The sequence below is a fragment of the Elephas maximus genome, chromosome 5 (genome assembly GCF_024166365.1).
Source record: "Elephas maximus indicus isolate mEleMax1 chromosome 5, mEleMax1 primary haplotype, whole genome shotgun sequence".
NCBI lineage: Eukaryota > Metazoa > Chordata > Mammalia > Proboscidea > Elephantidae > Elephas > Elephas maximus.
Genome location: NC_064823.1, coordinates 38494293 through 38508259, shown reverse-complemented (window position 1 = coordinate 38508259; position 13967 = coordinate 38494293). Strand labels below are relative to the sequence as shown.

The following is a 13967-nucleotide window of genomic DNA, read 5'->3' as shown; positions in this document are numbered from 1 at the left end:
TGTCATTTGAAGAAAACAATAAGGGCCATCATGGAACGTTTCTGGTTCCCATGGTGGCATTTGTAGCTCACACACTTGGCTGCTAACGGAAAGGTTGGAGATTTGAGTCCACCCAGAAGCACCTCAGAAGGCCTGGTGATCTACTTCTGAAATAATATCAGCCACTGAAAACTCTATAGAGCACAGTTCTACTCTCACACACACAGGGTTGCCATGAGTTAGAATTGACTCCATGGCAGATGGTATATATTTAATGTTAAATACATTCCTCTAAGGTTTTGGGGTGGCACAAATGGTTAAGTGCTTGACTACTACGCTAAAAAAGGTTGGTGGTTCAAACCCACCCAGAAGCACTTGGAAGACAGGCCTGGTGATCTGCTTTCGAAAGGTCGCAGCCTTGAAAACCTTGTGGAGCAGTTCTCTGTCCAACTGGGATTGCCAGGAATCAGAATTGGCTATACAGCAACCAACAACAACAAGGGCTTTAGAGTCTTTTAAGAAAGAAAATAAGCCAGATTTATTTTCTTCCTAATTTGTGATATCCAAAGACATATTTTCTAGTCCTTTTGACTGTCCTGACTACCAAAAACAGGAAATAGATATTTAAAATAACTGAGTTACTGCTGATTTTATCTCATTCTCTCAGCTTGATGAAATTTTAATAGACGATTCCAAGTAACTTATTGTTCTCCATACCCAGGCATATTTACTTACCATTGGCGGACAGCCCGGTACTTTATCAATACAATAGTCCATCATTTTCTCAATGCACAGAGAAGACATAAAGAAAAAATTGATGTTTTATTTAAAGGTACCTCGATTTCTCTTTAACAAAATGGGTGGGAGTAATAAGAAAAAAAGAATTATAAGTTAGCTGTATCCTTTACCATCCACTGAGAGAGACATATATTTACCCATTTGTTCACCCAGAGGTGCCTTGGAAGAAAGGCCTGATGAGCTACTTCTGAAAAATCAACCGCTGAAAACTCTATGCAGCATACTTTTACTCTGACGCACTCGTAGGGTCACCATGAGTCAGAAGATACTGGACAGCAACCGGTTTGGTTTGGCTTGGTTTTATACAACCATACACAAAGGCAGATACACCACCAAATGCCCCTAAGCCTCCAGCAACCAACACACACCAGAAAAGCACTCAACAGACACAAAGACACAGGCCTTCAGAGAGATACCTGAAAGGAGCAAAAGAGAAATGTGTATTCCTTGCAAACAACAGAGAGCTACTGGAAGGACAGGCAGTCAGCAGCACACCCAAGCACACATTCCAAGGCCAAGCAACAACAGAGGAACCCCGCTGGAGTGTGACTGTGTGTGTGTGTGTCCTTCTCTCTCACACAGGCACTTACATACACAAACGTCCTTTCTCAGTCTCTCTCACGCGCACCTCCCGCCCCGCCCTGTTGGCTCCGCCCCCTCTAGCCCCGCCCCCGCGTGGGCTCCGCCCCGGCGGCCCGGGCGGGGTGAGCCGGTGACAGGAGGGACCCGACCGGGCTGGCACTTCTGGCTCCCAGGCCGGTGGGGCGGGCTCTGCGAGCGCCTGTCAGCGGCGGGCGCGGCCGATCCTAGGGCGGCCCTCGGGCGGCGGTCGCTGCCTCGCGCGTCGCAACTCGGCCCTCCGGCGTCCGTGCCCGGCGGCGGCAGTTGGCAGCGGGATGTGTTCGGCCGGGCAGCTGCTGCGGGGCGGCGATGGAGGCGGCGGCGGCGGCGGCGGGGAACGCGACGAGGACGGGAACGCGCTGGCGAAGCGAGCGGCGGCGGGGAGCGAGCCGGAGCCCGGGGCGAGCCCGCGGCGGCAAGAGCGGCTCCCAAAGGAGGATCACGACCAGGTGAGCCCGGGGAGGGGCGGCGGAGGCAAGTGGCCCGGCCCCGGCCCGGAGCCCCAGCCGGCGGCGGAGGGAAGTGGCCCGGCTGGCCGGCCGCGCCTCGGCTCTGCCCCTCTTGGGGCGCTTGTCGCCGCGGCGCTCGGGGAAGCCGCCCGGAGGAGCGATTAGACGGCGCGTCCGGGCCGGGCTGCAGGTGGCGCGCGTGCGAAGGGAAGTTCCGCCCCGGGTCCGGCAGCTCGCGGTGACAGACGGCCCTGCTACGCCGTCGGGCAGGCGATTCTCGCTCGGGTCGGCGTTCCAGGCTCTGTGGAAATGCCCCCCCATAACGGTCACCTACGGGAAAACCTTACATATAAAACTTCAGGTTCAAATCCGTATCCCTGTGCCGTGTTTTAGGGGACGTGCTGCTCCCCTCGCCCTCCATCTTGCGTTTCTGAACACACACCCAGACCTGCGGGAGTGGATAAATAGCGTGTCTGTAAGGTGTGGGTGCCTTTCTCTAGACGGTGCAGTCGGTGCCTGAAGGCATGTGTAGGAGCGAGTGTTACAACAGACAGAGACTCTCTGAGCAAGGTCTTCACATGGTGGAAAGAAAGGAGATCTAAATTTGAGTTAAAAGGTGGAAACGTTTGCGAGAAATTATCAAAGGGAAAGAGTATAAGAGACCAGCCATGCTAAGGGAAAAGAGAAGCTGACTAATTTTTGAAATTCCCTGAATTTGATCTCACTAAGTAAAGTGTGACAGTGGGCATTCCAACACATTAAATGTGTACAATATCAGGCAAGAAGTTTAATGAAAGAAAGTGAAGCGCGTGGGCAGGAGAAATTGAGTTACATGTGGGATGAATTTTCACCAGCAAATACAGTAATTAGACCTTCAAAAATTCCTGAGATAAGTCAGCCTTCATAATGCATTAAGGAGGAGTAATTCAAATGATTATTTGCCTTTACTAGAGCCTGTACTGCTGGGATAATCAGTTGATACCTGTCTCCTCTCATCATCCTTCTTTCTCCGTTTGCCCTTTTTGTCACATTTCACAACCTTGAGTCTCATCGCTAAATGCATTAACAGATAAAGCATAACTTCTATTATTTCAATAATATAATTTCAACATATAATTATGTTACTTAGGAAACTGAAGGAGTGAATTTTTCATCCATGTGATAATTTAAGAGATGGTGACTGAAGCAAATAATTGGTAGCTAGGAGATCTTTCTGATTCCCTTCCTGGTGGTTTTCCTGTGTTAACTGTACCATGACTCAGTAGTTAAAGGACTTGGTTTCCTTTTACCTTGCTTGCTCAACTGGAAAAGTGAAGAAAACACCCCACAGGAACTCACCTGGGAGAGGGGGGTGAAGTTTCCAAAGTAAATTTTCAAATGATTGTGAGGGGTTGTCTTAGGCTTCACATACGTGTGTGTGTGTGTGTGTGTGTGTAAACCCATTGCCGTAGAGTCAATATTGACTCATAGCCACCCTGTAGGACAGAGTAGAACTGCCTGGTAGGGTTTCCAAGGAGTAGCTGGTGGATTCCAGCTGCTGACATTTAGGTAAGCAGCTGAGCATTTAATCACTGCGCCACCAGGGCTCCATATATATGTATATATATGTAGAGAGAGAGAGAGTTATTTCAAGGAAATGGCTCACACAGTTGTGATGGCTGGCAAATCCCAAATCCCTGGGTCAGGCTGGAGTTTTCTCCTGACTCACATGGTTGCAGGGCTGACGAACTCAAAATCAGCAGGTTGGATGGCAGGCTGCTGGCTCACGGAGCTGCAGGAGCTGGCAAATCCCAAAATCTGCTTGTCAGGCGACAGGCTGCTGGCTCACATCCCAAGAACTGGAGGTCAGATGATAATGAGTCAGATGTGGGATCAAGGCAGAGAGAGAGTGAAAAAGACTGGGAGAGATCCATAGATATTGGATGCAGGCCACACCCCCAAGGAAACGCCTCTTAGATCACAAAATGGAGGATACTTACATAATACTGAGAATCATGGCCTAGCCAAGTGGGCGCATAATATTAACCATCACAGGAATCAGGTAAAATACTTCATTTAAACTTCTGTGGATTTTGTACCATCAATAGCTCTGGACTTCCAAAATTGTTTCATACAAAGAAAAAGAACAAAACGAAAAAGAAGGAAACATGTATGCTATTAAAAAAGATATCAATTTGCATACCCACTTCTTTCTCTTTCATTGTGTGTTGTGAAAATTCATTTTCCTGTTCTCTTTTGAAAATGTTATTGCTTTTACTTTATTTCATGACCTATTTATGTACTCTAAGCTTTTTTTTTTGGTTTTGGGTTTTAAGCTTACATCCACAATAATTAAAATTTATGTTTTAATTAGATATGCTATATTTCTTCTTACATCAGCACCAAAGAACTTCTTATGAATAAGCCAAAAACAAGCAAAAATTTGGTCCAACCCAACCCATTGGTGTAAGAAGCAAATTTTCATGATAAATCAGCTCTTGGGGATGCTATCACAAAGATTTCTTTTGTAGCCTTTTTTCTGGGTCCTGCAAGTGAAATTTTTAATTTTTGTATACTGCCTTGCAATGATGATTGAGATAACTTTCCAAAAACCAAAACCAAACCCACTGCCGTCGAGTCGATTCCGACTCATAGATAACTTTATGGGTATAAAAATATTTGAGGAAAAGGTAAATGAAATTAACAACTATCAAACATAGGCCAAGGAGTCATTTAGTTTTTTCCTAAGGTTGATGGGGCTGCGGGGGTTGTTCACTTGTTTGTTTTGTTGATTATTTTAAGGACATAGAGATTCCAAATTACAATGGATACAAATGGATTATTTTTGAAAAATTGGTTTGTAGGTTGGTTATTTAGAACTTAGAGTAAAATTTCCCATAGAAACAAGATAAACAGAAACAGAACCAAAACTAATTAGCTGGAAATGAGACAGAGGCCATCTTCCTGCTGTTCTTTCTGCTTAATATTCTCATTCGGTGTTCCAGAACCTTAGTAGCCTGGTGGATGTGGAGAGGGACTTGTGGCAGCAGCAGAGGCCTCTTCACATCTTGATCAGGGCTATGGTGGTGTGCTCTTGAACTCAGTAACTCCGGGAGCTTTTGCCCCTCTAGCTCTTTCAATGATTTTGTAAACATTTTATTTTATTTGTATTAAACCCCTTTCTCTTTCAGTTTCCATCACAGAGAGTTTTTTCCCTGCCCCATATGTTGATTAAGGAGGTTTCTGCCTGGGCTTTTCCCCAAGCTAAACGCTTCCGTACATACATCCTTGCGTTATCACTGATTTCCATCCCCGTCTGAAAGATTCCTGTCCTTCCCTCAACCTGGAAGGCTCTTGCATTAGCTTAGAATGCCTTATCAAAATGTATCCATTTTTTAGTATTTATTTCATATAATACTGAAATATTGATATTAATAGAGGTATTTTATTAATAACTAAAGTATTATAGCCATACTACTCCATCTAAGAGAAAACAAGTTCCTCTGTCCTTCTTTCCAGGTAGGATGATTGATGAAGGAGGCCTGGTTAAAATCAAGTAGCCTAGGGAAGGAAGGGTCAAACCCACTAGATTAAAGAACCATTTCTGGTTTGAAGTCGGGCCTTTAAGAGAGATGAGCAGGGAGAAAAGCAACTGTAGGGAACACCCAAGGAGCAAGGCATAACTATCCCACATGCATGTTGATAATCATGTGTATGAGAGGTGATCCCATTGTGTCCAGGACTGGGAGAGCCATTGTGGCTTTATGTAAGAGATTCTCTGCCCTACTGACCAGCTGGGAGACTAAATACCAGTCCTGTTACTATATGACTATAATGGAATGGCACCTGCTTAGGTGTGGCATAGCGTACAGTTCACAACCTGGGTAACTTAAGATGGCCCTACTTACCTAGAGTTTGGGAGGTCCCCATTATCCTTAGGTTGACTTTGGCTTTAAGTTCTTTATTATTATAAAATTAATACATACTTTGGAAAATAAAGAAATTGAGAAAGATGTAAAGAAGAAAACAGTAGCATTTGAAATCCCATTCCAGGTAATATGTTGGTATCAAATATATGATATTACTATATTCATATATCTATCCCTGTGTGTGTGTGTATATAGATGTGTACATTTATACTTTTGACATATTTAACACAAATAGAATTTAGCATTTTGTTTTATCTCCTAACATATTGTTGATTTTCTCTTTGCTACCAAAAATTCTTTATAAAAACTATTTTTAGGGCTGCCTAACGGTCCAGTCCCCTAACACTGCACATGTAAGTTGTTTCCAACTTTCTTTTATAAATAATGTAATGAAAATCTTTACTTGTAAATCTTTGTCCACAGTCCTACCTTGGAATAGAGTCCTAGAAGTGGAAGAACTAGGTCTTCAAGAGGCCTCTTGAAAATCCTAAAGAATTGCATTTAAGAAAGGTTTTATCAGTATACACTTGCAGCACTGATGTGTAAGAGTGCTGATTGGAAACCAGCCATGCCAACTTTGAACAGTATAATTATAGGTTAATCTTTGCCAGTTTAGTAGAAAAAATTATGTCTTGTTATTATAAGATATTGCTAGAGAAGTTTACTAAACCATTCGTATATTTATTGGGCATTTGTATTTCTTTTTAATCAGCTCTTTGACCATTTTTAGCATATTAATGTTTTTCTTAATAATTTGAAAGAATATTAAATTATAAAGACATTAATCCCTTATTTCAAATTGATTTTAAATGTTTCCATTTGCTATTTACATTATTATTTTGTTTGTGATATTTTTTATTTAGAAATTATTTATTTTTATGTGGTAAATATATAGGTAATAAAACATTTGCCAAGAAATGCTTTAACTTTTTATTTGCCAATGGAATTTCTTTTTTTGGTAATTTCATACACCCACAAAACACACACATGTACCTACACATACTTATATGTTTGTTTAGAAAAGTCTTTCTAATCCTACAGTCAAATATCTACCTATATTTTCTTGTATATGTGTTTTTATGCTTTTCTTTTTCAATCTTATGTGTTAATCTCTTTTGAATGATTTGTTGGATTGTATGAAATTGGGAGCTAATTTTTTTTTTTTTCTAATCATTGAATAATCCATGTTCTCCCTTGCTTCATGATACTTTATTGTAGTTATAACCCTGGTGGCACAGTGATTAAGACCTCAGCTACTAACCAAAAGGTTGGCAGGTGAATCCATCAGCTGTTCCTAGGAAACTCTATGAGACAGTTTTACTCTTTTCCCGTAGGGTCACTATGAGTTGGAATCGACTTGACAGTGATGGGTTTGGTTTTATGGTTTGTGGTAGTTATATATACTAAGGTCTATATTAAACTTTTATACCTTTGTTAGTATTGTAGAAGGGATTTCTTTTTTTCCCCCTCACATCATGTTTTCCTCTTGTTGATTTCTTGCTATTGGGTTTTATACATGTAGTTTTTAACCGGCTACCTTTCTGAATTATTTTATTAATTTTAACATTAATACCTCTTAGACTTAATTCTTTTGCATATTCTTGTAAATAATCATCCTGTCTATAGATAGAAACTCTGATGGTACCAGTGGTTAAGAGCTATAGCTGCTAACCCAAAGGTTGGCAGTTCAAATCCATCAGACGCACCTTCGAAACCCTATAGGGTAGTTTTACTGTGTTGTCTAGGGTCCCTATGAGGCAGAATCTACTCAACGGCAATGGGTTTGGTGGTTTTGGTCTATAGATAAGAATAATTTTGCTTACTTTCAAATGGTAATGCTTCATTTCATAATTCATACCTTTTATAATGCCTGGAACTTTCAGAACAATACCTAGCTCATAGATATTTGTTAAGTAAATAAGTGAAAGAACCTCTATAAAAGCATTTACATAAGTATGTTCCGTGAGGTGAGCTTGGAAAAAGAAACAGGAGGGACGGAGGGTTCTATGCTTACTTTTTGATCTATCATTAGACAGATGATTAACAGCGCAGATTCTAGATTCAGAATTCCTAAGTTTAAATCCTGACTCTGACATTCACTAACTGTAAATGGGCAGGTTCATTAACCTCTCTGAGCTTCAGTTTCTTCATCTGTATAATAGGAATAATAATTGTATCAATTTCATAAAACTGTTGGGAGGATTACATGAGTTAATGATATACGTAAGGTGTTTAGAGCAATTGCCAGCACATATTATGCATATAAGTATTACCTGTGATCAAACAGTCCAACTTATTTTTCAACTAGACTCCTAACTGAAAAGAATTGTGAGAAATGTAATTTTTAAGTTTTCCAGCCTCTGCAGTTAGAGATGTACCCTAGGCTATAAGTGGAATAGAACTGTGCTTGTCAACTTTAATGCGCGTACCAGTCATCTCAGCATCTTGTTAAATGCAGATTCTGATTCAGTTGGTCTGAGGTTGGGCCTGGGATTTTACATCTCTAACCAGCCTCTGAGTGATACGGATACTGTGCCCATGAACTACACTTAGATTGGCAAGGGAATAGAGGATAAGCAAGCCAATTCACTGTATTCACCATACTTGTTGTTTAACCTAGTATCAGTAATATATACAAGGAAGTTATTCACCTGTTTCCCCAAAAGTGTATATTTGAACGCTTCGTAAGGCACGAGGAAGCCAACACTTTTCCCCCAGGCCAAATGATTTGTACTACAACCTGCAACTAACTAGTACTACAGCAGGCCAGAATCCAAGTCTCCCAACTCCCAAACCAGTGTTCGTTCCATATATACAAAGAACCCTCCCACATGATGTGAGAACAGAGACTTTGACAAAAGATATTCATTTAAATCCACCTCCTTTTTAAAAGCAGGTTGCAGGCAATCCTATACTTGAGTTTAGGTGAATTCAGCCCTCAACTTAATCTCATTTTGTTCCTAAAGATACTCCAGTTACTAGAATAACTAGGAGGATAATTTTGACTATGGTAAGCATTTTTTGTTCTTTTTTTTTTTTTTTATCATTATCAGGAGTGGAATCTCTAAATCAGTGCTTCTCAGCTGGGAGCAATTTTGCCCCCCAGGTGACATTTGGAAGAGTCTGGAGATATTTTTATAATCAAGATGGCAGAGGTCTTCCTGATGGGCAGAGAGGCCAGGGATGCAGCCAAACATCTTAGAAATGCACAGAGCAGTCTTCCACAACAATGAATTATCCAATTCAAAATGTCAATAGCAACAAAGTTGAGAAACCCTGATCTGAATATATAAGGGTTACAGTGATTTGAGTTGTCAAGATAATTACTCTGCTAATAGATACTCCAATGGATAGGTTAAAAAATGTTTATTTTCATGATGCATACATTCCAAACAGGTAATTCCCAACAGATCTTTTCTGTGTCACTTCTTCAACAACTCCTCATTTGTGACTTTCTCTATTTCACTCTCCCTCTCCCATTCCTTTTCTGTCCCTCTTTGCTACTAATCTCCTTTCTATTGCTTCCTTTTGTCTGTCTCATTACTCCATTTTCTTTTATTCTTTTATCTTCACCACTTCTCCATCCATCCCCTCCCCACTTTCCATTTTTCTCTCCTTTTCAGAAGCTGAGCATTATAGAAAAATGAAAAGTTTTGGAATATGGCAATTCTAAGTTTGAGTCCTGAATTTACGTTATTAGCCCTGTGATCTTAATTACTTAATCCCTCAGAAACTCAATTTCGTCTTTGTAATGGATATAAGACTACTCCCCTCTTAAAGTTCTTATGAGGATTCAGTGAAGTATATAAGTATATAAAATGCATAGCACAATAAATACTAGCTACTTGTTCCTCCCTCACCTTCTCTCTTTGTCATCTTTTTCTCTTACTCCCTTCTGCTTTTTCCTCTCAACTAACCACATTATAGAACTATGTTTTTAGTACAGGTAGGTTTCAGATTTACTGAATATTATTTATTTATTGAATGAAGTATTAACAGTTCATAATCTAAACATCGGGTAAATTAAGTGTTTTATATTTATCTAAGACAAAGGTGAATTCCCAACCTAAATTATATTGCTTTTTGTGTATTCAGTTTTTTTGTTTTGTTTTTCTCTTATGGTCATTAACCGTTAGTAGGAAAAAGAGTGCCTACCTGCCTTTGTAGACGTTATTCTCAATTTTCTATTCAAAAGAAGTGGTATATTAAAAAAAAAAAGAATTAAGGTTAGAGGGAAAAAACTAAAAGTACCATGACATCAGCCTTGCCATGAGAGACAGAAGTGGAAACTCTGTATCTCTATCCCCATCTTCCTGAGCCTTAGCCACAGTACCTTCAGTTTTGCTAGTCTCTGGAGTTACAGTCTTATCTTGTAGTAGCAGCCACATGTCTTCAAAAACCTTAAGGGTCCCTACTAGTTGTGTTTTGACTCATTAAGCATGTGTATTTTTTTATGTGTGGGGGATGGGGGAGTGCTTAAAGGAATTGATAAGACATTCTAAGAGAAGTTTCATTTGAGCAGAGAAACTCAATTTCCAACGGACTTGATGCAAAAGATACATTCTAGCTTCTGATCTAATTTTTTTCCCCCATATCCAGTGGTGGGGGGTTGTTTTGCTTTTTTCATTTAGTCTCATTCTTAACTGTGCCTTTTCTTGGCATGGAAAGAGGAAATGGTTGACTTTTGTTGTTGCTGTTTTCTTATGGCAACAACTGTAGCTTATCAGAGTTCTGATCAAAAAGAAAGCATGGTGCAAATGTTTTGAACTTCATGGACAATGAAAAATAAATTTATTATTAATATTTAATATCTAAACATAATGTTTAAAAAAATTAAACAAATTTCCATTTGTGCTTTTCACTGTATTTCCTTTGATAGCTTTGTTTCTAATATGTGTTTGAGATTTTTTTACATTTCCTCTCCAACTAATCAAAAAAATTGATTTTTATTTTTTATTCTCCTGATCAAAATTTTACTTGCATGTATACACCCTATCTGCGGGGACAAGAAATTGAAGTTTAATGTCTTGTGAATCGCAAATCCATGACTGTGCTTGAATTAATGTTTCCTCTTCTATAGTTTTCGGAGGTGAACACATAGCAAAAGTGAAATTGTCACTGGCATAAGTTGAGAATTGAGAGGGAAAGTCATTTTTAAGGGAAAGATGTTTGATTTTGGCTACTTTCAATAGATAAGCTTTTCCGGCTACTTGTAGTACCATCTAGCAAACTATCCTGCATAAACAAAAAAAACCAAACCCAGTGCCGTCAAGTCGATTAAGACTCATAGCGAACCTATAGGACAGAGTTGAACTGCCCGATACAGTTTCCAAGGAGCAACTGGCGGATTCCAACTGCTGACCTCTTGGTTAGGAGCTGTGGCACTTAACCACTACGCCACCAGGGTAATCCTGCATATGCAACTTGATAATGTCACCAGAGACTTAATTTTTTTAAAGTAGATTTTAGGAAAAGTACAAATAGAGCATTTTTTTAACCTGCAGTTTAATCATATTTTTCACTTTATGGCCTACTCTTATCTATCATTAGTTCAGACAAAGCACTTCTCTTATTTATTTTTTTCTTCATATACCCATTTCCTTCCCCTACACTAGACAAATGTTTTAATATATTTGCTAGATAGCCCTGAAGTTGTGTGTATCTCTTTAAATACTTGGGGAGGGGAGAAGGGCTGTGTATGTTTGCAGTTGTAATTTATGGTTTTTTAAATAATGATCATTACTGATTAAAATGAAAACAAATTTTAGTATTTTTCAATTTATAGCCATTTCAAAATTAATTCATGAACTAGTTGGTAGTCACATTTGATTTTATCTATCCACCCAAAAAGCTTTTTCTTCCTTTATTGGCTCTGCATAATTTAGTGGGAGTCAAGTGTTCAAGACAATGCTATAACTTTGCATTTAGTTGTAAATGATAAGCAAGTTATAAGTCATATAATTCTACAATGTTGCAGTTAGGTAAAGCTTTATATAGTTAGTAAATTTATATATATGACATACAATTTTTGTATATTTTGCAGGAAGTGAAAATTGCAGCCAAGTTACATTTTGTTCTTGTTAGGTGCTGTCAAGTGGGCTCCAACTTGTCTCAGTTGTCTAGTGTTGCTATAACAGAAACAGCACAAGTGGATGGCTTTAACAAGCAGAAATGTATTCTCTCACAGTTTAGGAGGCTAGAAGTCCAAATTCAGGGCGACAGCTCCAGAAGAATGATTTCTCTGTCAGCTCTAGAGGAAGGTCCTTGTTATCAATGGCCCCTGGGTGTAGGAGTTTCTCAGCGCAGGGACCCAGGGTCCAGAGGACATGCTGTGCTCCTGACTCTTCTTTCTGGTGAGAGGAGGTCCCTCTCTCTCTGCTGGCTTCTCTCTTTTATATCTCAAAAGAGATTGACTCAAGATACAACCTAATCATGTAGGTTGAGTCCTGCTTTGTTAACATCATAGAGGTTAGGATTTACAACACATAGGATAACTACATCAGATCACAAAATGCAGGACAAAGCCACAGTGCTGGAAATCATGGCCTAGCCAAGTTGGCACACATTTTTGTGGGACACAGTTCAACCTATAACATGACTCATAGTGACCCTATGTACAACAGAACGAAACACTGCCCAGTCCTGGGCCATCACAGTCATTGCTATGTTTGAACCCATTGTTGCAGTCACTGCGTCAGTCTGTCTCATTGAGGGTCTTCCTCTTTTCTGCTGACCTTCTACTTTACCAAGCATGATGTCCTTCTCAGGGGGCTGCTCCTGCCTTGTAACATGTCCAAAGTACATGAGATAAAGTCTTGCCATCCTCCTTTCTAGGGAGCATTCTGACTGTACTTCTTCCAAAACAGATTTGTTTGTTCTTCTGATAGTCCATAGTATATTCAGTATTCTTTGCCAACACCATTATTCAAAGGTATCAATTCTTCGTAGGTCTTCCTTATTCATTGTCCAGCTTTCACATGCATTTGGGGTTACTGAAAATATCATGGCTTGGGTTGGGCGCACCTTAGTCCTCAAAGTCACATCTTTGCTTTTTAACACTTTAAAGAAGTCTTTTGCAGCAGATTGGCCCGCTGTGATATGTCATTTGATTTCTTGACTGCCGTTTCCAAGGGCATTGATTGTGGATCCGAGTAAAATGTAATCCTTGACAACTTCAGTCTTTTCTACTTTTATCATGATGTTGCTTATTGGTCCAGTTGTGAGGATTTTTGGTTTTTTTATGTTGAGGTGTAATCCATACTGAAGGCTGTAGTCTTTGATCTTTATCAGTAAGTGCTTCGAGTCCTCTTCGCTTTCAGCAAGCAAGGTTATGTCATCTGCATATCACAGGTTGTTAATGAATTATGAATTATAGTGTTGGCAAAGAATATTGAATATACCATGGACTGCCAGAAGAACAAACAATTCTGTCTTGGAAGAAGTACAGCCAGAGTATTCCTTGAAAGCGAGGATGGCAAGACTTCTTCTTGCGTACTTTGGACAAGTTATCAGAAGGGACAAGTCCCTGGAGAAGGACATCATGCTTGATAAGGTAGAGGGTTGGTGAAAAAGAGGAATACCCTCGACAAGTTGAATTGACACAGTGGCTGCAACAATTAGCTCACACACAGCAACGATTATGAGGATGGCAGTGGATCGGGCAGTGATTCATTCTGTCGCACCATAGGGCACTATGAGTCAGAACTGACTCAAGGAACCTAACAACAACAACAACAAAGTTAGGAGTATAAATTGGTGCAGTGCTTCTGGTGGGCAATCTGGTATCAGTCAAATTCACGAAGTACATACTATTATTACTCCTACGTTAAAGATGAAAAAACTGCAGCACAGGGAGGTAAAATAACATACTGAAAGTATCACAGCTAGTAAGTTGCAGAGTTGAGCTTCAACTCTATGCTTAAAGCCCAAGCTCTTAACCACCAAGCCAGTGTTGGGCCATGAAATCAATTTAGTGGATTGTGGATAGGTTAGGATAGGACAGGATAGAATAGAAATTGTCAGAGTGATCCCACATAGTATGAGTGCCATTTTGTGGAACTTTAGTTTGTATGTACTGGGTTGGGATATAAAATATATCTCTTATTGTGGGTCACAGTGCAAATCACTGCACTAACACAGCCAGCTTATTTCTATCTCAGGACCTCAGCCTGGAACTCCTTCCTCCAGACCTTTCCTTGGCAGATCTTTATGT

At 40.1% G+C, this 13967-nt stretch overlaps 1 protein-coding gene across 1 annotated transcript in view; it reads left to right on the top strand.

Moving 5' to 3' along the window:
- The first annotated feature begins 1508 nt into the window (after nucleotides 1–1508).
- FAM241A (family with sequence similarity 241 member A) overlaps nucleotides 1509–13967 on the top strand; it is a 45131-nt gene continuing 32672 nt past the window's right edge. Inside the window, exon 1 of the mRNA XM_049885516.1 lies at nucleotides 1509–1847. Within this exon, the coding sequence (XP_049741473.1) occupies nucleotides 1674–1847 (174 nt within the window). The 5' untranslated portion in view covers nucleotides 1509–1673. The remainder of the gene's footprint in view (nucleotides 1848–13967) is intronic.